Genomic DNA, 23,452 nt, shown 5'->3' on the forward strand with positions numbered 1-23,452 from the left:
TCAGATCTCGGAGACTGATTTTCTCAGTGAATGATGAAAAACAATGCACAATGTGCTTGCCTCCCCTTACATTTTGTAGTCTCCTGTCCATTCATGTCTTTTGTTCCTCACTGAGATCCTGAGGGATGGTTGATCTCCCACTGTACAGATGAGGAAACTGAGCGGATAAATTCCTTATCCGCTCACTGACTGAAAGTGACAAGACTAAGTTCCAAAACTTGACCTTCTGTCACCTTCTGTCTGATATTTTTGAGTCAAGGGCAAAATTCCTTAAGCTTTTGCCACTTGGGAACATGAAAAAAAAGTAGACAGTCAGCACCAAGGAAATAACTTATTTAAATTATGCTACACATACACAGCACTGTTGGCCACAGAGAAATATCTACTAATTTGCCAATGGAGGAGGTGACATACTAGCACTATGAAACAAGCAATTGACTAGGAATCAAAGCTCCTAGGTTCTTTCTAATAATAGTTTATCTGTTTGGAAAGTGGACAAGCCAGTTAACTCTTGAGCCACTGGTTCATTATCTACAAAACAAGTAAAACACCTGCCATAGAAATCATGCAAGAATGGTAAATGAAAGAACCTGGTAAACTGTTATGCATTATATGCATGCAAGAGAGTAGTATAATAATTCTAAAGAGTGAGAAAAGCCTTCCATAGTTATGCCTTAAAACACCAAGTGTGGTGACTTCCCCGGTGGTCTAGTGGTTAAGAATCCATGTTCCAATGCAGGGGACATCAGTTTGATACCTTGTTGGAAAACTAAGATCCCACATGCCCTGGAGCAACTAAGCCTGCTCAGCAATGAGAGAAGCCCAGGCACCACAGCTATAGAAGAGCCCACACGCTGCGGCAAAGATCCAACACAGCCAAAAATAAAATACCAAGTGCGCAACAAGCATAATATTTCAGTTTATACGCAGGAGTTTACAATAACCTGGTGCAAATAAACATTTAAAGTTAAAACACCATCCAGGTAACTAAAGAGGATTTGGGACACCTATAATATGAGAGCCAGAAGGACTCTTAAAGAAGTGTTCTGAGTTCTCATTTTATAGACGGGGAAATCAAGAGATTTCCCCAAGACCATCCAATAATTAGTGGTAATATGTCAGCATGAAAATGCAGGTTTCTTGAACTTTCAAACCAGGGAGTTCATTCCAAATTATTAACAACCGTGAAATGTACTTGAAAGAACCAAACTGCACAAGCCAGAGCTTCAGAGTTCCTTTTATAAATGTACAGATTCCTAAACTGTGCCAAGGTATTCTGCCCTTCTCCTGTTCTTTATATCATCAGGAATGAAAGGACCACTACCTATCCTGCACCATAACCCACCTATATGTATATTTCTGACAATCTACTGATGCCAATTTGTCAATCTCTTTTGACAAAAGGGTCTGGATGTTCCATTACTCTTCCTGTAAGGCACAATAAGATGGAAAGAAACTGGATCCCCAAGCAGTTTCATGGAGAAGGACCATCTTACCAGCCTAGCCTACTGGGACCATTAGCTGAGGGGGAATAAAATCTCTGTATACGTTATGCATGCCACTTTTTGAGGCTCTTTGGGGAAATGAGGTTTTACCCTAAATACTATAATCTTGAAGTTAGAAGAGAAACTGATGGATCGTTTTCTAAAAAGAGCCAATTCACTTACTTCTCCTATTTTTAGTCTAGAGTTCAAATCAACAGGACCCACAGTTGAGAATAAACCACATACATAACCCCAGAACATCACTAAGGAAGAATCTTCTTCGTTCTTGGTGCTAGAGAATAAAGCTGTCTTTGATAGTCATTGAAGGTCATATTCATCCCCTCTGTTCCAAACTGACAAGAAAAATAAAAATAACTATAGCTCAAATTAGCACTTCATAAGCAACCAAAACTGTAGGCAGCATGCCTGACCGGGCTTTCACAGTGGCAATTCTTACCAAGTATACCACCAAAGAAAAACACCAGTCACTGAGGTTGCTGCCCCAGAGTGAGACCCTCGCACTCCCTCAAACAGAAACCAATGAGTCTTAATCTTTGAGTTTCAGGAGGAAGCTGCAAAGCAAAAAAGAAAAACAAACTAGCTGACCTCTAGTAGAACTTCAGCCTCACTATATGTTCACTGTAATGCATCAGCACGTTACGACATAACCACCAGCACCATGATACTTGATGATGCCCATGCCAACTGGGAAAGCCCACGCGAGGACTGAAAAGGAGAGCTGCATTAGTTCCGGGTCCCCTGGAACCTGTTACCCCACTCTTAGATAACACATGGGTATTCTTTCCACTCTTTCCAATTCCCTCCCTTTTTTACCTCAACTCTCCAATATATTTGGTGTCTCTTACCCACACTGGGTTGACAAGTTGATTTGTGAACTAGGTTCCTTCTTCTCTATCCGCTGTCCATCAATTAAAGCTTGTACTATTCCAGTCTTAGCATGGTTTCATTACTGGCTGTGCAAATCCAATAAGAAAATGACTTCCCTGCCTGAGACAGGGGCTCTCTACCTGGGATATCAGGTCCAGTCAACTCATTCTGCAACTATCTTACCAAAACAAGTCCATTTTCCAGCTGAGGTGCCTAGATAAGATAGGCTTCGAGGTCATTCCCAGCACTGAATCTATGATTTCTAAACAAATCTACAATATTTTATTAGAATGAAAAAAATGAATGATAACTAGAAAAAAAAATAAGACCATCTTTTAAAAATGTTTGAAATTGACGGAAACTATACAAGTATTTTTGATAGAACACCCCCAACATACACACACAAGTGCACGCACATGCCCATACCCCCAGTCCTAATTCCACTCACAGCCAGAACAGATCCAAACATTCACAAAGTACCTCCCAACACTGTATTTTGTTCTGGCATCTGAGTATTTTATCAATAAAAGGAAGAGGACTCAGTGCATGGAAGTTTCCAACTCTGAGTTTCCATGAAAACTAGAGTTTGAAGGAACTAGGTCAAACCAACCCTTCTTTGTTCAAACCAGTATAAACCTGATGTAATCACTGAAACACACACACAAAGGAGCGCAAATGCAAACAGTTCTCAAAAGGAAGAGCTCAAGTGTTCTAGACCAGTGTGCCCACAGCAGCCCAAAACTGAGAGCAGCTTGCCCCTGGAAAGCCCCCTCCCAAACTCTGCTGCCAGAATACTCCCTAACCCCCGAAGTTAAAAGCGGGTAAACACAAAGTTCAGAGAACAAAAATAAGTGAGAAACATTTAAGACAAAAAGAGAAACTTTGAGAACCAACCCAGAACCTAAACAGCTTATTGGTTGCCAGAGTAAACTCACTGTTCAAAAATAAGTAAGTCTTGAGCCCACTGGTCCTGGGGAGAGACCCCTGTCCTCACAGAACTCACTGACCATCTACTGGGGATCACAGGAGAGGTTCACCCAGGAAAGCACTCAGGCTGCTTTCAGACCGAGGAGCCAGTACTCAGAGGTTGGGAGCGGGGAAGGGGCATGGAGGAGGGGCCACTCAATCAGGGTGGTTCAGGAAGGTATCTCTCTCTCAAAATGACTGCTGAGCTGAGACCCAGAAGAGGAGGTAGCTAAGCAAACAGTTCGGGGCAGATGGTCCTAGTCTCTGAAGGACAGCCTGGCTGTGCCAGGGTCAGAAGGCACCCCTGTAGGTAGAGTGTGGGATGTGCAGGTGGGTAGGGTTGTAACTCGGACCAGCTCAGCTGGGGTCTGTGATGAAAACACATGGGCACTTCTGGTTTCTCTAATGAACATAGCCTCCCGCTCAAATCATCCAACCACAGATTCCCTAAACTCACAAAGGGTGATGCTTGTGCGGTAAAAAAAAAAAAGCATCCACTGAGGGTGGTGGTGGCATGGTGTCACTAGAGTATCCTCTCTGTTCAGAAAAGAAAACTGGACACTGGAAAGTCAAGTGGCTTGAACAGGGTGTCACAACTCTTCCACAGAAGAGCTAGGACTCAAACTAGGAGTGTCTGACTGGCACATCAGCTTTTTTCATTTTGCTTTTTAACATAACAAGATCATTTGGCCCAGGTTATAATGATATACAATTGAGATTCACACAGACTGTTTTTTTCCTTTATTATACTGACTAAGGCTCAATGGGCTTCCCTCATGACTCAGATGGTAAAGAATATGCCTGCAACGAAGGAGACCAAGGTTTGATTTCCGCATTGGGAAGATCCCCTGGAGAAGGGAATGGCAACCAACTCCAGTATTCTTGCCTGGAGAATTCCATGGACAGAGGAGCCTAGTGGGCTACAGTCCATGTCTAACTCGCAAAGAGTTAGACACAACTGATTAACACATAGATAAGGCTCAAATGAACTACTGATACACTCAGAAAGTTTTCCTTTGCACAATTCCTGTCAATTAACTTATCTTCTTTATAAACTGATGTTAATTAACATTTCAAAATAATCACTAAATGGCCTTCTAAATATACATTCTTAACAGTCAAAACACAGAAGCTCAAATGTCCAACAGACTCAACAACCGAAGGTAATACAGAAATATGACAAAAAGCTACTTAGCAATTCTAAGTGATAGGCATATGAAATCCTTGCTCAGGAAAACACAACAGCTACTGATATGAACTTAATTTAATATTAAACAGAAAAAGCAGGCACAACATGATATGCACAAACTGGTTACAACTTTGTGACAAAGTTCATATACTTATCAACAAAGATGAGAAATATATTTTTATTGGGGTTATTTTCAGTTAAAATTGCTTGAGCTCACAGAATAAAATTCACAAGGCATCTTTCCACAAGAAAACAGTGTTAAAGAAAGAAATGTTTTAAAAGGTGGACTTTCTTATTATCTATCTAGAACAAGCAGTCCACTCTATTCACCATTTAGAATTTTAAAAGTACAAATAGCATCAGATTAGATAGTTTTCTGATTTTAATTTATTTAAATACCTGAGGGTCACTGAGCATTTCGATAATGACCTAATGGAAAAGGACAGTGCAAAGATGACGCATACAGTGAAATACTAGCATAAACACTGAACACCATCAAACATTTTTCTGCAGAGACTGTAACCTAGAGAGTTGTTGCAAAACAAACCCCAGGCACACATAGCACATGCCACAAGATTCATCCAAAGCCTCCTTTTCTCCTATCCTGCTGTCTAATATGTTCAAATACTGCATCAGTAATTTGTTCCTTCTGGAAATATCAGCAAAGAGATGTGAAATGTTATAAAATGTTGCCTGCATTGTCTTCTGGGTCTGAAAACTCTCCAGGTTAGTTTTTCAAGACCATCAACACAGTACCATTATTCTCATTGTATTTTAAAATGTGCTTCTCCTCCTTGTATGTAAGAATTTAACTAGTTTGTATTTGTTACCCATCACCTTGCAAACAGTAGTCTGAAGGACAGTCTGGCTGTATTAAGTATATTTACAGAATGAGTTTAGAAAATCATTTAACCCTATTTTGAAATGGATGGGAGAAAAATAAGAAGAGATGCTATACAGAAAAAATAATTTTTAATTATACTTCATATCAAATTCCTACATCCTCTACCTCATCCTTGTACGTTAGCCTCTCTGCACATTTGTCTATTTTTTATAACATTTACTGATCAAAAGGACACAGCAAATAAAAACAAAGGATTAACTGTACACTTTAAAATGGTTCATTTTATACTATGTGAGTTTTACCTCAATACCTTAAAAGAGGGCAAAGTCTACTGCCATGAAAATATATGTGATAAAATATAATAGATGTGATAAAGAGAGAATATAGGGGATCTAAGCAAGGAATTTCTGAGATTATCCAACCAAAACATTATAACAGTAAAAAATAATGTATTCATGATTGAAGCTGAGATTTCCTTTAAAAGAATGAGAAAGAAAAAGAATGCGGAGAACCTCCTCAAGACTGGCTAAGAGTTGAAAATTGTTGAAGTTGAATGACCGGTACAGGGAGTCCATTATATCATTCCTTCCACTTCAGTGTATGTTCAAAATGTTCAGAGTAAGCCATTTAGTTTTGCTTTGCTTTGTGTTTGCTATATCTTTACAATAGAGCTAATCCTGGAACTTGAAACACACAAAATTATAGCAAAATTATCATCTCACTTTACTGTTATGAGAACATCTGGGTAATAGTGTCCATTGTTAACTTACTTTTTTAAGGAACAAGAAAGCTTTAGCATTTCAACAATTTGTCTCTATAGACTTCATAAACAGCACATTTTACAAAGGGTAAAAATTTATAAGATCAGTACGTACCAGGAGTATCATAGGTCGCTTCCATGTTGTCAATCCTATGATTCCAGAGAGTATCACCTACAAGGATAAACAGTATCAGAAATCTAGACAAGTTCCAATCACTAATCCCCGATCTCTAAAGTATATATTTTTAAAAATACATGAAATTTCAAAGGCTTCTACCTCAAACATTTAATATTCCTATTGATTACATGGGACCTGGTAGACCATCTTGGACTAATGTTTTCACTGACTGTATGTTTTTTTCTTAAGGTCAGTTAAGAACACACAAACAGAAAGTAGCCTACCTTCTAATAAATAAAGGAATCAGTATTTCCCATCCAGGCTTCCGGCCCCCGGCAGCACCTAATCTGTAGCCAAAGTCAGCCTCATAAGAAGAACATCTGGGGCTTCCCTGGTGGCTCAAGGGTAAAGAATCTGCCCGTCAGTGCAGGGGACAGGGGTTCAATTCCTGGTCTGAGAAGATCCCACATGCCACGGAACAACCAAGCCCATGCACCACAACTACCGAGCCTGTGCTCTAGAGCCAGTGAGCCGCAACTGCTGAAGCCCGCTCACCTGGAACCCACGCTCCATAAGAAAAGCCACTACAATGAGAAGCCTGCATGCCTCAACCAGAGAATAGGCCCTGTTCACCACGACTAGAGAAAGTCCAAGTGCAGCAACAAGACCCAGCGCAGCCGTAAGTAAAAAATAAAAGTCGTTTTTGTTTAAAAAAGAACAGAAATGCCTGGCCACAGCCCTCCCTTCATTAGGTGGGTACCCATCCTACATGTGTGCGTGCTAAGTCACTTCAGTTGTTTCTGACTCTTTGCAACCGTAGGGACCGCAGCCCTCCAGGCTCCTCTGTCCATGGGATTCTCCAGGCAAGAATACTGGAGCAGGTTGCCATTTCCTTCTCCAAGGATCTTCTCAACTCAGGGATAGAACCCACGTCTCTTAAGTCTCCTGCATTGGCAGATGGGTTCTTTACCACAAGTGCCACCTGGGAAGCCCCATCCTTCAGGCGGCAAGTCAGTTCCTCAAAATGGTAAACAAGGCCTTTCAGGATCTTCCCCTGCCTACTTCTCAAGCCTGGTTTCCACATATCCCTGGTCCACCCACCACAAACCCTCCTCCCAGGCATACTTGTCTTTCCTTAGACTGGCCAGGCTCTAGACATTCTAGGACTTTGTGCTTCTCTTTGCCACTGAAATCTCTCAACTCCCCTCCACTCTCCTGCCTGAGAACTCCTTTGCATTTTGCAAGGCCCCAGCTCACAGTCACCTTCTCTGTTAAGCCTTATTAATCTCAACACCCCACCCTCCTAGAAGCCCTCTACACATAATTTTTCTCCCCCCAAAATATCGTATCATTTTTGTCTTGCCCACTGACTGTGAACTCCTGTCTCGTCTCTCTGAATCCCCAGCTCCTAGCACAGCGCTTGTCACATGATTGGCAATTTGAAAATGTTCTTGAACACTTATTCCACAAAGGGGGAGGGAATACAGTAAGAAATATCTCATGTTGCAGAATGATATGTCAGTAAACAACCTAAACATCCTCAGTAAAGAAGAACCAGCATTTTGCCAAACGTAACGTGGAAGCCACCATCAGTCCTTGAATAACACAGTTCATAAGCAGGTCAGAAAGGATAAGCAAAGTAATTATTCAGCCCAGGGACATTCTGATGCCATCAGAACACATTTATCTTTGTGTATGCAGTAAAGTGAATCTCCTGAAGGCAGTTATGAGGATTTTTTTTCAAATTCACTTTTTACCAAAATCACTCAAATGTACTATTTCACAAGAACTTCTTATTTAACTCTAAGGATTACAGTGCTACTTGAAATCCGAAGCTCATAGGCCTGCTTGCAATACTCTCAATTCTCCATTTATTGTCTGAGGGCAATCATTTCACAACAAACCAGCAGAGGACAAGTCTACCCACTTATATCGAGGATGAGAAATACATATGGGCAGACAGGGGATCACGTCTTTGTATATATCTATGTTTAAACATACTATTGCAGCCTGTTTTGTGCACTATATACTTTCATCATCTTAAATTCAATAGGATATTTCCTCCCTTTAAATGATTTCTTCTAGGAAACATACTTGGTGGGGCTCATCTAGACCAGGGGTCCCCAACCCCTGGGTGAGTACTGGTCTGTGGCCTGTTAGGAACCGGGACACACAGCAGGAGGTAAGTGGTGGACCAGTGAATGAAGCTTCACCTGTATTTACAGCCACTCCCCACTGCTAGCATTACCGCCAGAGCTCTGCCTCCTGTTAGATCAGGGGTGGCATAATAAACGTAAAGAGGATCAGTCATTCTGAAATCATCCCCTCCCCATCCATGGGAAAAACTATATTCCACAAAACCAGTTCCTGGTGCCCAAATTGTTGGGGACTGCTGATCTAGAGGGCCTGGGCTGCTTCCACTTACAACCTGGAACTTGAAATCCATGAGGCCTTGCGGTTCAGGTTCCTTACATGGATTTTAAGTATACACACACATGCAGAGGGGTGTGATTCTTACCAAAAAAATCATCAAAGACACTCCTCTTCCTCTTCTTTTTATCTCTCAACAAATACTTCATTGGAAATCACTTCATGCTTACCAGACTAGCTCTCATTCATTTCTATTTAATGGCTACATAATATTCCTTTGTATAGCTAGCACCTAATATATTCAATAATCTGCATAGTCACGGGTATTCACTCTTTTTTCAATTTATTACCCTCACTAACAATGTTGCAATAAACATCATGGACATATATCTTTACAAACAAGTGCTTTTCATTTCTGGTTGCCTAAAGTCCCAGGAGTAGTATTGCTAAAGTTTTAAGGAGCATATGTGTATAAATAAATACATGAATAAATAAAATATTTTGATAGATCGTGACAGATACAATTTCAAATGAAGGGTCTCTGGGACAAAAGAACTAAGCTTTCTTTCTTTTTTCCTTTTAGGGAGAACTTGGCATATATAAGCAAACTAAATTTAAAACATAATTGTTAAAAAAGTACAATATGTATTTGACAAATAAGAAATATCAATAATCTCAAAATACATATGACAAAGAAACGTTTAAGACCTCAGTAGGAAGAAATAAAACCTTACTGAACAATATTAAATAAAGATCCAAATAAATCAAGGCCTAGATCACATTCATGAGTTGGAGGACAAAATACTTAGATATCATTTCCATTTGAATTGTTCTGCAGACTTAGCACACATCCACTTTAAATTTCAGGAGGATTTTTGCAAATAACATTTTTTATGGATGCTTCAAGAAACTATATTCCAGTCATGGGTGGGGAGTTGTTCAGTCCTGAACCCTGCAACAAAGTCTCACACCAGCTTCTACTCAGTTCATCCCTTTTTTTAAGCTTAAGTAAGCCCTAACACACTAGAGGAACTCTGTGACTGATGAGATGGAGAAGGGGAAGCAGATGAAGTAGGACTGCATAGGTAGAAACCCTGGAATACTGAACAGAAGTGTCGTAGCTGGGGATGAATCCTTTAAGAGTTCAAGCCTTAAGAAATGGAGGGTCACATTTTGGGGAAAGGTGTGGAATTCACGACTGGGGAGAGGGGATGGGGACGCGAAAAGGAAGATGCGATGTATTCAATGCCTCCACTCTCCTCAGGGGCAGCAGCAGCTGGGCCTGCATCACAAGGGACTCAAGAAGGGCCCTAACACGGGCCCTTTTCATTACACCATAGTGCTATTATTTGTTCAATTGTGTTTTACACTCACTTGCAATCTCATGAGGACTTGGATCTCTGAATATTCACTCAAGTATCACTAAAGGCTCCTAGGGGCACTCAGTTAGTTATGGCAGAAGTCAATGAGTGGATAAAGAATAAATGAATGAATGAAGATCAAAAACAGGAGATCAACTTGCTCAAAGATGACTGTGTAAGCCTAAACACACTTTCACTCCTGTGCTTCTTAAAAGAGTACAGCAACAGTAAAAAGCAACTCCATTAGCATTCTTTCTGCCCAGTGCAAGCTACAACATGCTCTGAATAAATAGGTAAGAACCTATTTTCTAATATGAAATTATCTCTATATTATTATAATGAGATTTATTACACTTTGGTTTCACTCACTTGAAACCCATTCCTTGTAGCTTATAGGGAAAAGCAGAGGCCTTTCTTTTTTTTCTAATATTGCAAAGAAGGATATTGAGATACTCCAGGCAAGAATCATTGTTACCCACCATATATTGTGAATGTGCCTGAACTTTTCAGCTTAAAAATCGAATCATTAAAGTCAAAAGCATATATTAATAATTCTACTACCCTATTCTTCTGTGTTAATCCATTAATACATGGGTACTCAGTCACTTCAGTCACGTCTTTACAACCCCACGGACTGTAGCTCACCAGGCTCTTCTGTCCATGGAATTACCTGGCAAGAGTACTGGAGTGGGTTGCGATTTCCTACTCCAGGAATCCAATAACATGCTGTAGTGCAAAAATGTTCTGAATTCTGAATTATTCATCAAAGTTGCTGTATTAAATACAGAGTTAAAAAGAGTCACGTTATAGACATCCCATACTTACCTTGCAAAAAAACACAATATTCACACCTCTTAATAACCTATCTTGCCCGATAGCTTTTACATTGGGAATTTTTTTTAATGTATGTGTGCATGTATCATTCTTTATCTGCCCAGGGCAACTCAGTAAAAGATCTGACAAAGGGGACAACTGGGTATTTCTTGTGTATGCTTGTTGGTTACCACAATATCCCACAGAATAAAACACAAAAACTAGTCTGTTCACCTTACCTTAAATATTATCCTTATGTTTTAAAAAACACTGACAGAAGTTCTAGTATGTACCAGGCCTGGTGCTAGTGCTCAGCAACAAAGCATTTTCCTAAGTGTTCTCTAATTATACTTTAACAAAATCAACTCTGAGGCAAGAATCATCTCACTCATTTTTATAGGTGAGTAACTGAGGCTGAGAGGCTGAACATTTGCTCAAGAACTTATGACTCTGCTGTTGTGTAAAATAAAGGACCAAAGAAAATGAAATTTATCTCAAAGGTTATACTTTAAAAAACGGTTGCAATATTAAAGTAGTACTTGATGACCGTGATAGAAAAAATATATTTACTATTGTTTGACTGGTAGAGATTTTAGAATTTTTGTGTTAGTTTCCCCTTTGAACCATTCATTTTTTACATTTTGTCACTGTAAAACTTTTTAAAGATTAACCTTAAGGTTCACCAATGTCTGTGTCTTTATAAGGAACTGGAATTTTGACAAAGAATCACAGAATCAAGGGAGGAGTGACCATGAGTTCAGGTCAGTGACTTCAACACAGAGACATGAATGATGATAAATGGCATTAGGGTCCCCAGAGAAGAACAAAAAATAGTAACTAATTCTCTACCACTTGGCCTGAAATATCTCCCAAGGATCATACATGGCATTAGGGTCAGGAATTTTGGGTTTTGAGGGAGACAGAAAACAATGCAATTCTCTCTACTCTTTCATTAACCTGAAAGTGTGGTAGGCTGGTCTCTGTAATCCCAGTGGGATCTAAGTAACATTAACTAACTGTGCCTCCAAACCGGGAGCCAGGACAGCAAGGACTAAACACATTCAAATGCTCCCTGTGCCACCCACCTGGGTCAAACTTCAGTATGTTTTTAACGTGTCTAATCTCTTAGCTTCATGAAGTTCGGGAATAATAATAGATTGAGTCATTAGTCAAGGACACCAGCAAGGAAACAGATGATTATAGAGTGCCCCAAAACAATAAGCACATTAAAAACACTCTTCAAGTTGCTGAAAGTTAAGAATGTAAAGTATGGGGAAAGAGTCTTTATCAGTTCAGTTCAGTTCAGTCGCTCAGTCGTGCCCGGCTCTTTGCGACCCCATGATTCGCAGCACGCCAGGCCTCCCTGTCCATCACCATCTCCCGGAGTTCACTCAGACTCACGTCCATCGAGTCAGTGATGCCATCCAGCCATCTCATCCTCTGTCCCCCAATCCCTCCCAGCATCAGAGTCTTTTCCAATGAGTCAACTCTTCGCATGAGGTGGCCAAAGTACTGCAGTTTCAGCTTTAGCATCATTCCTTCCAAAGAAATCCCAGGGCTGATCTCCTTCAGAATGGACTGGTTGGATCTCCTTGCAGTCCAAAGGACTCTCAAGAGTCTTCTCCAACACCACAGTTTAAAACCATCAATTCTTTGGCGCTCAGCCTTCTTCACAGTCCAACTCTCACATCCATACATGACTACTGGAAAAACCATAGCCTTGACTAGACAGACCTTAGTCGGCAAAGTAATGTCTCTGCTTTTGAATATGCTATCTAGGTTGGTCATAACTGTTCTTCCAAGGAGTAGGCGTCTTTTAATTTCATGGCTGCAGTCACCATCTGCAGTGATTTTGGAGCCCCAAAAAATAAAGTCTGACATTGTTTCCACTGTTTCCCCATCTATTTCCCATGAAGTGATAGGACTGGATGCCATGATCTTCATTTTCTGAATGCTGAGCTTTAAGCCAACTTCTTCACTCTCCTCTTTCACTTTCATCAAGAGGATTTTTAGTTCCTCTTCACTCTCTGCCATAAAGGTGGTGTCATCTGCATATCTGAGGTTACTGACATTTCTTCCGGCAATCTTGATTCCAGCTTGTCACAGCTGATCACAGCTGACTGCTACAGCGCAGGAGCAGCCGAGAGGAGCTACCCCGCGTGGGTCTGAGGTCGGGGCGGCGGCTGGGAGGAGCTATCCCCTGCCCGAGGCCAGGGGCAGCAGCCGGGAGGAGCAACCCCACATCCAAGGAGCAGTGGCTGCGTGGGGCGTAGGAGGGCCTAAAGGAGCTATTTCATGTTCAAGGTTAGGAGGGGCGGTGGTGAGGAGATATCCCTCCTCCAAGGTAAGGAGCAGCGGCTGCGCTTTGCTGGAGCAGCCATGAAGAGATACCCCATGTCCAGCGTAAAAGAAACTCAAGTAAGAGGGTAGGTGTTGCAAGAGGGCATCAGAGGGGAGACATGCTGAAACCATAACCACAGAAAACTAGTCAATCTAATCACACTAGGACCACAGCCTGTCTAACTCAATGAAACTAAGCCATGCCCTGTGGGGCCACCCAAGACGGGCGGGTCATGGTGGAGAGGTCTGACAGAATGTGGTCCACTTGCCTTGAGAACCCCATGAACAGTATGAAAAGGCAAAAATGATAGGATACTGAAAGAGGAACTCCCCAGGTCAGTAGGTGCCCAATAGGCTACTGGAGATCAGTGGAGAAATAACTCCAGAAAAAATGAAGAGATGGAGCCAAAGCAAAAACAACACCCAGTTGTGAATGGGACTGGTGATAGAAGCAAGGTCCGATGCTGTAAAGAACAATATTGCATAGGAACCTGGAATGTCAGATCCATGAATCAAGGCAAGTTGGAAGTGGTCAAACAGGAGATGGCAAGAGTGAACGTCAACATTCTAGGAATCAGCGAACTAAAATGGACTGGAACGGGTGAATTTAACTCAGATGACCATTATATCTACTACTGCGGGCAGGAATCCCTCAGAAGAAATGGAGTAGCCATCATGGTCAACAAAAGAGTCCGAAATGCAGTACTTGGATGCAATCTCAAAAATGAGAGAATGATCTCTGTTCATTTCCAAGGCAAACCATTCAATATCACAGTAATCCAAGTCTATGCCCCAACCAGTAACGCTGAAGAAGCTGAAGCTGAACGGTTCTATGAAGACCTACAAGACCTTTTAGAACTAACACCCAAAAAAGATGTCCTTTTCATTATAGGGGACTAGAATGCAAAAGTAGGAAATCAAGAAACACCTGGAGTAACAGGCAAATTTGGCCTTGGAAAACGGAATGAAGCAGGGCAAAGACTAATAGAGATTTGCCAAGAGAACGCACTGGTCATAGCAAACACCCTCTTCCAACAACACAAGAGAAGACTCTACACATGGACATCACCAGATGGTCAACACCATAATCAGACTGATTATTTCCTTTGCAGCCAAAGATGGAGAAGCTCTATACAGTCAACAAAAACAAGACCAGGAGCTGACTGTGGCTCAGATCATGAACTCCTTATTGCCAAATTCAGACTGAAATCGAAGAGTCTTTATAGGACTTGCTAATTCTCAAATATATATTACAACAGGTAAAATATGCCTTCAAGATTCAGACAAGCGAAGGAAGCCTCCAAATCTCAGGCTCAAGGTGAGACTAGTTACAGGAGTATACATGGAAAAATATTCTTGAACTACAGTGTGTTTAACAAGATGGTCCTTTCAAATGAATCTGTTGCTGTTGTTGTTTAGTGCCTCTCTTAATCACATCCAACTCTTTGCAATTCCATGGAACAAAGACTGCTGGGTTCCTCTGTCCATGGGATTTTCCAGACAATAATAGCGGAGTAGGTTGCCTTTTCCTTCTCCAGGGGATCTTCCTGACCCAGGGATTGAACCCGCGTCTCCTGCATTGCAGGCAGATTCTTCACCATCCGAGCCAACAGGAAAGCCACCAGAGAAGCCTCAGATGAATATATTTGTCTCTTAATTTTGTATCAGATATATGAGCAAAACTTTTATTGAAGCCACAAGATTTGCTGATTTACTTGCTATAGCAGACTCAGGCATATAATGGTTATTCAAAATTTGAAATATGAGGCTATCTTTCTACTGTGTTCTTACGTGGGTTTGAAGTAACCTTAGACTTAAGTTGGCAGTGCCACTCAACTACCTACTTTCATATGCCAGTCAAAATTCTGAGTGATAAATAAAACATTATAGCCATACAATGGATTCTCATTTGGTTATAAACAGGAATGAAGTACTGATACATGCCACAACATGGATGAACCTTGAAAATGTTATACCAAGTGAAAGAAGCCAGTCACAACTGACTCCATTTATATGAAAGGTCCAGAATAACAAATCCATAGAGACAGAAAATAAGTAGTTGCTTGCTGATAAGGGAGCTAAGGGAGAAACGGGGTGTGACTGCTAATGGGTACAGGGTTTCTTTGAGGAAGTGATGAAAATTTTCTAAAATCGATCGTGGAGGTGGTTACAAAACTGTAATTTAATAAAAGTCATTGAATTGCACGCTTTAAATGGGTGATTTAAGTAGATTTAAATGGAATGTGAATTATATCTCAACAAAAGTGTTCATTAAAAAAAATTCTGCAGCCTTCAAGTCATAATTTTTTTACGTTTTCATAAAAACTTTAGCTGTAATTAAATTAGTTACAATGTGCTATCAGGCCCCTCCCCTTTAACTATTAAGTCTCTTTCTTTTAGAAATACATTGTGAAATAGTTAATGTTGAAATTACAATGATGGAGATTTGGCTTAAAATAATCCAGTGGGTGTTACAAAGGGAGAATGAGTCTGAGCATACAATGATCGTATGAGTGCTGATAACTACTAAAGTTGGGTAATGGGTCACTGGTGGAGGGTGGTCATTATACTATTCTTTCGACGTGTGCTGAAATTTAAAATTTTCACAATAAAATAGTAAAGTGGAGTGAGGTTCTTAAGACTTCCTGGTCACTTCTATGCTATCTCTCTAGTCCATTTAGATTTTCTTTTTAAAAATACAGATGTATTGAAATACAGATAAAACGATGTGATGTCTGAGGTTTGTTTCACAATAACATGGGAAGTGATTCTGACAAACAGACTGGAGAGCATGCTGAAACTGATTTCTACCCTGCTTGGAAAGCCCATCCTTCTGGAGTTAACAGAACACAGAGGGAACTCCCTGGTGGTCCAGTGGCTAGGACTCCACACTTTCCCTACCAAGGACCTGGGTTCAATCTCTGATTGGGAAACTAAGATCCCACAAGCCACCCAGTGGAGGGGGAAGAGCAGGACACATAGAGCCAGCAACAGAACCAGGAAGAGGTACAGATAAAACAGTGTGCAACAACTGGGGTAGCGGCATATGAAAATTCACTGTACAGTTTTTTAATAAATTTAAATTTTTCCATAAAGAAGAGTTTAAAAAAAAATGCCTCTCACACACATAAATTCAAAAGGTATGCTACTCCTGAAACTCTTGTCCTGCAACAGAGTTATGGGCCTTAAGGCCATTCTCAAATCCTATTCCGTTGTTCCGGACATGCAGTATCTGTTGGTTCTGTTGTCACTGCAAATTCTGAAGACAACCTCAGAAACAGGCCACAAAAAATAACAGTTGCAAATTTCATATAGAGTTGGGGGGCACAGGTGGAAAAAGGACCCTATAGAAGAGACTTAGTTCCAAATCACTGATTCTTTCCCTGCTCTGGTTTGCTGGGTCCTGGGGACAAGAACATGCCCAGCCAGCAGGCCCAAACTAGTAGCCTTTACCATCTGATGCACACGTGTGTGCTAAGTTGCTTCAGTCGTGTCCGACTCTTTGTAACCCTATGGTCTGTGGCCCACCAGGTTCCTTTGTCCATGATATTCTCCAGGCAAGAATACTGGAGTGGTTAGTTCATCAAATCTAACCATGGCTCAACTGACATCTGAAATGCATTTACCTCTGATATAATTCACAGGAGTACATTGATTTAGGGGATTAATTTTAGGAGAGAAAAAATAGTTTTCAGTAATCCTGAACTAGTTATCTTTGACAAGACAAGAGATTATGATTTTACAAAGAGCAAATCCCTAAAATGTATGCAAGAGTCACTTCTGGCCCAGGGTATTTAGAGAAATTAAATGCACCCATCATTTGGCTGAATTTAGTCTGACAAGTGGACTAAGGAGTAAGACAGAGCCAACCCCTACCTACCCTGTTGAGAATATTCCTCCTCGTGAAGTTTTAAAGAACTCCCAGAAGCCTGTTGGAGAGCCCAAGGGCAGGGCTAGAAGTGGGGATTTCTTTTATATGTTGCACAGATTGTGAATTCCACCCACCATAGCACAGGCCGTACCAGCATCAAAATAAGGAGAACAAACTGGCATCAGTTTAAGTATAAAAACCAAGCCAGGCTCTACATACCTAATTTTCTTACAGTTCTTATTCAAACAATTACTTTGGGTTCAATTCGTTCTCCCTATAATCTTAAAAGTCTTTGGTTCCCATGTGGCTCCTTGATAAAGAATCCACCTGCTAATGCAGGAGAATGCAGGAGACCCTGATTGGATCCTTGGGTGGGGAATATTCCCTGGAGGAGGAAATGGCAACCCACTCCAGTATTCTTGCCTAGGAAATCCCAAGGACAGAGGAACCTGGTGGGCTATAGTCCATGGGGTTGCAAAGAGGTTGACAGGAGTGAGCACCAATCACCGCCATATTCTTAAATCTGGTCTTGAAAGTGGGTTTGTGTGGACTTGCAAGGACCACCCAATGTTTTTAGGTAAGCCTACATTTATTACAGATCTCAGTAAGAACTATAGGCATTGCCAGGCTTTTAGATTTAATTTAGAGAAAGATTGTTTGCTTTACATATTCATCTTCCACAATCACTTCACGAAGATCTGTTTCCAAGTCTCTCAGTCCCCAACAAACCTCAAGACACTGGTTGCCTTGGAAGTTGTGAACTCTTTTGGAGGCAGAGATGCTCCAGGGCAGCAGACCTTTTGCCCCGCATCAGCCTTCTCTGTTGGAGGCGCCGGAGGCAGAGATGCTCCAGGGCAGCAGACCTTTTGCCCCGCATCAGCCTTCTCTGTTGGAGGCGCCAGTCCGGTAGGGCCAGTGGCAGAGCCGGGTAGACATCTCCAAGCTCTCCACATGATGGCTTCCTGTTCTCAAGAATTAAATTCTGCCTAGCAGTTTGTGTGGCTCCAGGAACCCAGTGCGGGCCTAGGGCCCTCCTTTAACGACCAAGTACACGGCGAGTTAACACACTGTTATTACCTCTTGAGCTCGTCCCCAAACACAGTGGAGTTACTTTACACCAGACACTTCATGTTTCCGTTTGCCTCAGTGCAGAATAAAATAAGTGACATGCCCCAACCTGTCACTTCATCCATCCCACAAATACCCCTGCCGTGTGCCTGGTACTGCTGATAAACTGGTGAACAAAATAGATCGAGAGCCTTGCGGACTCTGTTAGCGAAATAAACACTCAATGGCTGAAAGAAGAAGTTTACTCATTTTCTTCCCGCCTTTTTTTTTTTTTTTTTGCCACCGACCCCCATTCTTCTAGTCTCGCCAGGGGCTGGAAATCAAGTTTATCCTATTAGTTTGACAGGAATAACAAAACCCTTTAGCCTACATGGAATAGACACCGTCCAGGTGCAACCCAATTCACCATGGACCTCCACCCTCTCAACGGCTCAAAAACTTCGACCGGTCTGAGAGGTTCTCCTCCCCAAGTGCAGCCCTAGGACGCTCAATCACGAGGCAGAGGAGGGAACCGGCCCTAGATCCCTGCTCCCGCGGTGAGCGGGGCGCGCGCGCGCGGCACTCACCGAGGAGCCGGCCCAGAACGGACACGAGTTCTTCACCTGCGGGGAGCTGCTCAGCGACAGTGCCCCAAAGCTGAGTGCCACCATGCAGCAGCCCAGGATCAGCTGCAGCAGACCGAGCGACAACAGCAGGCGAGCGGGCAGCAGCGCGGAGCCCGGAGCCCCGGCGGCGGCAGCGGCCCGGCGGGAAGAGAGTGCAGGCGGCGCGGCCAGCACCCCGGCGGCGGTAGCCCCGCAGCGAGGCCGCGCCGGGGGCTGCAGCGCAGCCCGGGGCCAGCGCGGCCGTAGTGGGGGCAGCGGCGGCTCCTGGGCGGCGGCGGCCGCGGCGCCCGGGCCCCCGGCCTGCGGCCCGCCGGAGAGCCCGGCCACCGGGCAGCAGGAGCCCGGGAGCACCACAGGCAGGGACATGGACAAACGGGGAAGGAGCGGCCGGTGGCAGCGGGGAGCGGGCGCGGAGCTGAGCCGCCGGCGCCAGGCTCTGAGCACGCGGGCGGGCTCGGACGCGGAGGGGGCGGGAAGAAAATGCGCACGGCCCAACCACTTGCTGCCGCAGCCGCCGCCCCGGCTCCCGCCGGCCGCACCCACCTGCCAGCCGGCGGGTCGGCCTCCGGCCTCCCGGGCGCGCCCCACTCCCACACCCCGCCCCCGACACCACGCACGCCCTGAGGTCCCGCCGCTCAGCGCCTGCACCCTTTGGGGCCCCGCCAAACCGGCGCTCTCTCCCGGGGCTCCAGAAGAGGTGCCCCAGTTTTAAAACAGGTTCCCTCGGGCTAGGAGGGAACTGCGGACTGGGCGCGGAGGTACCGACAGCCGCCAAGCTGGGGCGCAACAGGAGCGCCGCAGGCGCGCTGGGGCCCCTCGCCCCTTTCCGGTCCAGCCGCGAGCGCGACTCTGGCGACCTTTCATACGAAGGGAGCCCGGCTTTAAACTTTTCCCCGGCCTAGAGGAAGGATGACAGGAAGAGAGCTGTGGGTGACTTGGGAAAAGTCTAAGCCTCAGGGTTTCGGGAAAGGACGACGCAGAGCAAAGTCACCGTTCGCGTGGGGCTTCCCGGCGCTGACTGCTCTGCAGCCCCTCCGCCTGGGAAGTTGGGAGGTGGGGAATGAGGGGTATGGGTGCTTTCCTGGCACCAGCGTAGGAGTGGGCAGGAGGCCAAAGTTTCCTTGGAAGTATCCGGCATCCAGAAAGAGAACCAACGGCCTGGAGCGCTGGCAAGGGTTACATACACTCTGTGGCCGTCTCACGCTGACTCCTGAGCTGTGTTAGGCATCATCTGGTAGAACACAGAATCCCAGACTTTCAGAGAAACGGCCTCATAAAATTCTAATCTGTTTTTGGTAATTTATAAAATATATTTAGAACTTAAAAAGAAATGATTTGCCTTTGTAAAATTTCATTTCCTAATGGTAGGAATTCTTATGTATTGAAAGTGTTCTTATACATAAAATGATTATGATAGAATTTTTTCAGGTTAAGAACCAGAGCACTGTCACTCTGCAGAAAGTCAGTCTCAGTATTAGGTGAGTAATAAGTAAGGGGAGGGTATTTTATATCCTCCTGCCCACTAAACCAAAGGAAACGTGTATCTGTTTTTATGCTCTGCTTACAAAGGCTGTATTTATTTCGTTCATTACTTACTGTAACTCACAATGTAATGCACTGCCAATGTGCATGTGGGTCTACATGTACACTTTTTGAATTATTAAAGCACCTGTGATTCATAGTCTCAAGGACTTCTTTTACAAACTCCTCTTGGAAATAAACGTCAAATCCCGGAAAGAAAAAAGGAGTTGTCTTTTAAAATAAACGTTTGAAGTATGTGATCTCATGGACTTTAAAACATCTTATGGTAGGTATTCTTAAATTGCAAGTAATGTTAAATTGAGTTTCTCATGTGCCAGATTATACATTTTAATTTATGCACAAGCTTAAAGGTATTCAGTTTTTAACATTCTACTACATTGTGTAATGTAAAAAAGTCTGAGTCTTGAGAAGCTCTGTCAGCTAATAAGTTTATTCCGCTGGTCAGTCTCTGACACCCGAAACGTACTGTCAAAAATGTATTCTTTGGGTCTGTGTAGGCTGGTGCCAGAAATCAGATATCCTCCTTTCCTTTGGATGTTTAATGGCTGGAAAGGGAGAGCTGGTAACGGTCTGTTTCTTGGTGTGGATGCCAGTTCCATGGGTGAGACTCATTCTGAGAAAATTCATGGAGCTGTACTTTGTGCAGTGCTCTGTTTTTTATATTTAAATATTTTCAAGTCTTTCTGTGTACTTTACCCTTAAATTTTTGTCTGTTTCCCTATATAGAAACAGATGACAGCAAAGGTAACTAAAATCCATAGGCAGTTTTATCCAATGGCTTCACATATTTTTTCAGGCCACTAAACCTTTTCCTAAGCTGCTAATTAAGAGTTGTTGCACAGAAATTTTCTTTTATGTTGTTGTTATTGGCCATATTTATAGCTGTGAGATTCTTTTCCATCAACCCAAATCTATGAGACTTTGTCCCAACTTTCAAAATTATGCCAAATAGCACTTTTGGGTATTTGAGCTTTGGGTTGTATAACTCTAGACTGATTCTTTGCATCCCCCCAAACAATTGGTTACAGTAAGTCCTAAGTTATACCTGATCAGGCTGAGTTGTATGTTACTAAATTCTTATGGGATAAATCAGAGTCACTGACTTCATGTCGGCTTAAAAAAAATTAAGTGAGGATTCTGGAAAACAGGCAGTTCCTCCAAATTTAAAGAATTATCATTTGACCCAATAATTCCATTCCTCGGTATATACCCAAAAGAAGTAAAACATATGTCCACATAAAAGCTTATATACAAATAGCAGTATTCACAATAGCCCAAAAGGTAGAAGCAAGTGTGGGTGAATGGATAAATGAAATGCGGTATTATGGATGAATAGATAAACAAAATGCAGGAGAGCCATACAATGGGATATTTTCAACAATATAAAGGGGTGAAGTACTGGTTCATGCTACAACATGAACGAACCTTGAAAACATCATGCTAAGTGAAAGAAGATAGTCCCACAAGATCATATATTATGTGAATCCATTCATATGAAATCTCGACAGCAGACAAATCCATAGAGACAGAAAGTAGATTAATGATTGCTTAGGAATTGGAATGGGGGGAGTAGTTAGAAGATTGAATGGGGGTTTATAGCTAAAAGGTCAGGTGACTTTTTGAAGTGAAAAAATCTTGAAGTCTATTTTAGTGATGATTGCACAACCTTGGGAATATACTAAAAACCACTGAATCGAACACTGAATGGGGGAACGGTATCTCAATAAATATTACAGGTGAATCTATCATTATCTCTTAATAAAGTCCTTACTAAGACATATTACAAATAATTAAAATAAAGACAAACGTGGAAAATGTGACCAGGCGTTTCATTAACGTGGGCGAAAATGCAAGGAAACAGTGGTTGTAGTATATTGTTGGGTGGAACCCAGCTGCCAGCTTTCCTCAATATCAAAGCCAAATTGCAAGGAGAAATTTACATCAACTCCTCCCTTCCGCATACCTCATTTTCCACTTCCCACACTCAAAGCCTTTTCTGCCCAGAAATTCAAATTCTTTCACTCAGGTTACACTGGACACCTTTATACAAACTCCTCAGTGCTTCCCACCACTCCTCAGAAGCCCCAACCTACCAGCTAATTAGAGTGCTAGGAGAAACATGTTCCCTGGCAACCTGCCTCCAGTACTTAACATTTTACAAGGAGAAAAGCTTCTCTGAAGCAGGCAGAGTGGAATCCAGAAGTCCTCCTTTAATTTGGTGTCTCTGGAGCAGCTTTGCTAAGTTTGGTTCATGAACTACAGAACCACTTGAAAGCTGGTTGAAATGCAGGTTCATGGGCTTCCTTTACACTCACAGAACCTGACAATCTGGAAAGACCTGGCAAATTGCGTATTAACAAATTTTTAAAAACATGAATTGATAACCATGGTAGTAGTCAGACTCAAGAATCTTTACATGGGCATTTTCATATGGGAGGGGACTAGAAGTAGCTTAATAGTTGGAAGGGATTTGGCTTGAATACAAACTTAGATATAAATATGTTGGAGGGAGAGGTTTTGCTGGGTCCCAGCCAGGCATTGCTGCCCAGGTGATTTTTATGCATAGAAAGGACTGAAACCACTGCGTTCTACTGGAAAGGGGACCAAATTAGGAGCCAGACATCCCAGGTTCTAGTCCCTCCTCCACTCAGTGATTTTGAGCAGCTCCAAACTTCTCTAGCCTCTATTGCTACCAAGGCCTGCGATTTTGAAATTCAGCCATCCTAATCACCATGATTTCTCAGGTGATCAGCATGAGAGCAGAGAGCAAGAAAAGCAGGTGAACTAAGGTGCGGAATAGTTAAACTTTCAGACCCAGAATAAAATGACAAAATGAAAAATGCTTCATTCTAAACTTTAAGGCCTCTTGTTTTTCCCTGGTGAAAAACAAGTTTTTCCCTGAGGTACAATTTTGAACAAGGATTGTGTCCAGGAAATTGAGTGGCAACTTGCATTATAAAATTCATTTTGCAAAGAAATAGCTGTGGAATTTTTTTTCTAATTAAGAGAGAGGGAGAACAAAAAAATGGAAGAAAAGAAAGCAACTTGAACATAGGTGGGCAAACCAGGTACTCTTGTTTTTCTGAAATAATGGTGCAGGTTGGTTGTTAAGGATTTCTAATGCCACTGGCCCCAAGACAGACTTATCTATTAAACAGAAGGGCTGCAGCCATAATTTTCTCTTTGAAATTAAATACTGAAGAACTTCTTTTTTTTTTTTTTTTTTCCCCCAA

At 42.4% G+C, this 23,452-nt stretch overlaps 1 protein-coding gene across 2 annotated transcripts in view; it reads right to left on the reverse strand.

Moving 5' to 3' along the window:
- ENTREP1 (endosomal transmembrane epsin interactor 1) overlaps positions 1 to 19,516 on the reverse strand; it is a 73,026-nt gene extending 53,510 nt beyond the window's left edge. The window contains exons 1-2 of one of the 2 annotated variants that reach the window (XM_069576365.1): positions 18,639 to 19,516; positions 6,247 to 6,303 (exon numbers count right to left, since the gene is read on the reverse strand). In XM_069576365.1, coding sequence (XP_069432466.1) covers positions 6,247 to 6,303; positions 18,639 to 19,043 — 462 coding nt within the window. In that variant the 5' untranslated portion in view covers positions 19,044 to 19,516. The remainder of the gene's footprint in view (positions 1 to 6,246; positions 6,304 to 18,638) is intronic. The other variant, XM_069576366.1, reaches the window with a different exon arrangement.
- Between the last annotated feature and the right edge of the window lie 3,936 nt (positions 19,517 to 23,452).

The sequence above is a fragment of the Ovis canadensis genome, chromosome 2 (assembly GCF_042477335.2).
Source record: "Ovis canadensis isolate MfBH-ARS-UI-01 breed Bighorn chromosome 2, ARS-UI_OviCan_v2, whole genome shotgun sequence".
Taxonomy (NCBI): domain Eukaryota; kingdom Metazoa; phylum Chordata; class Mammalia; order Artiodactyla; family Bovidae; genus Ovis; species Ovis canadensis.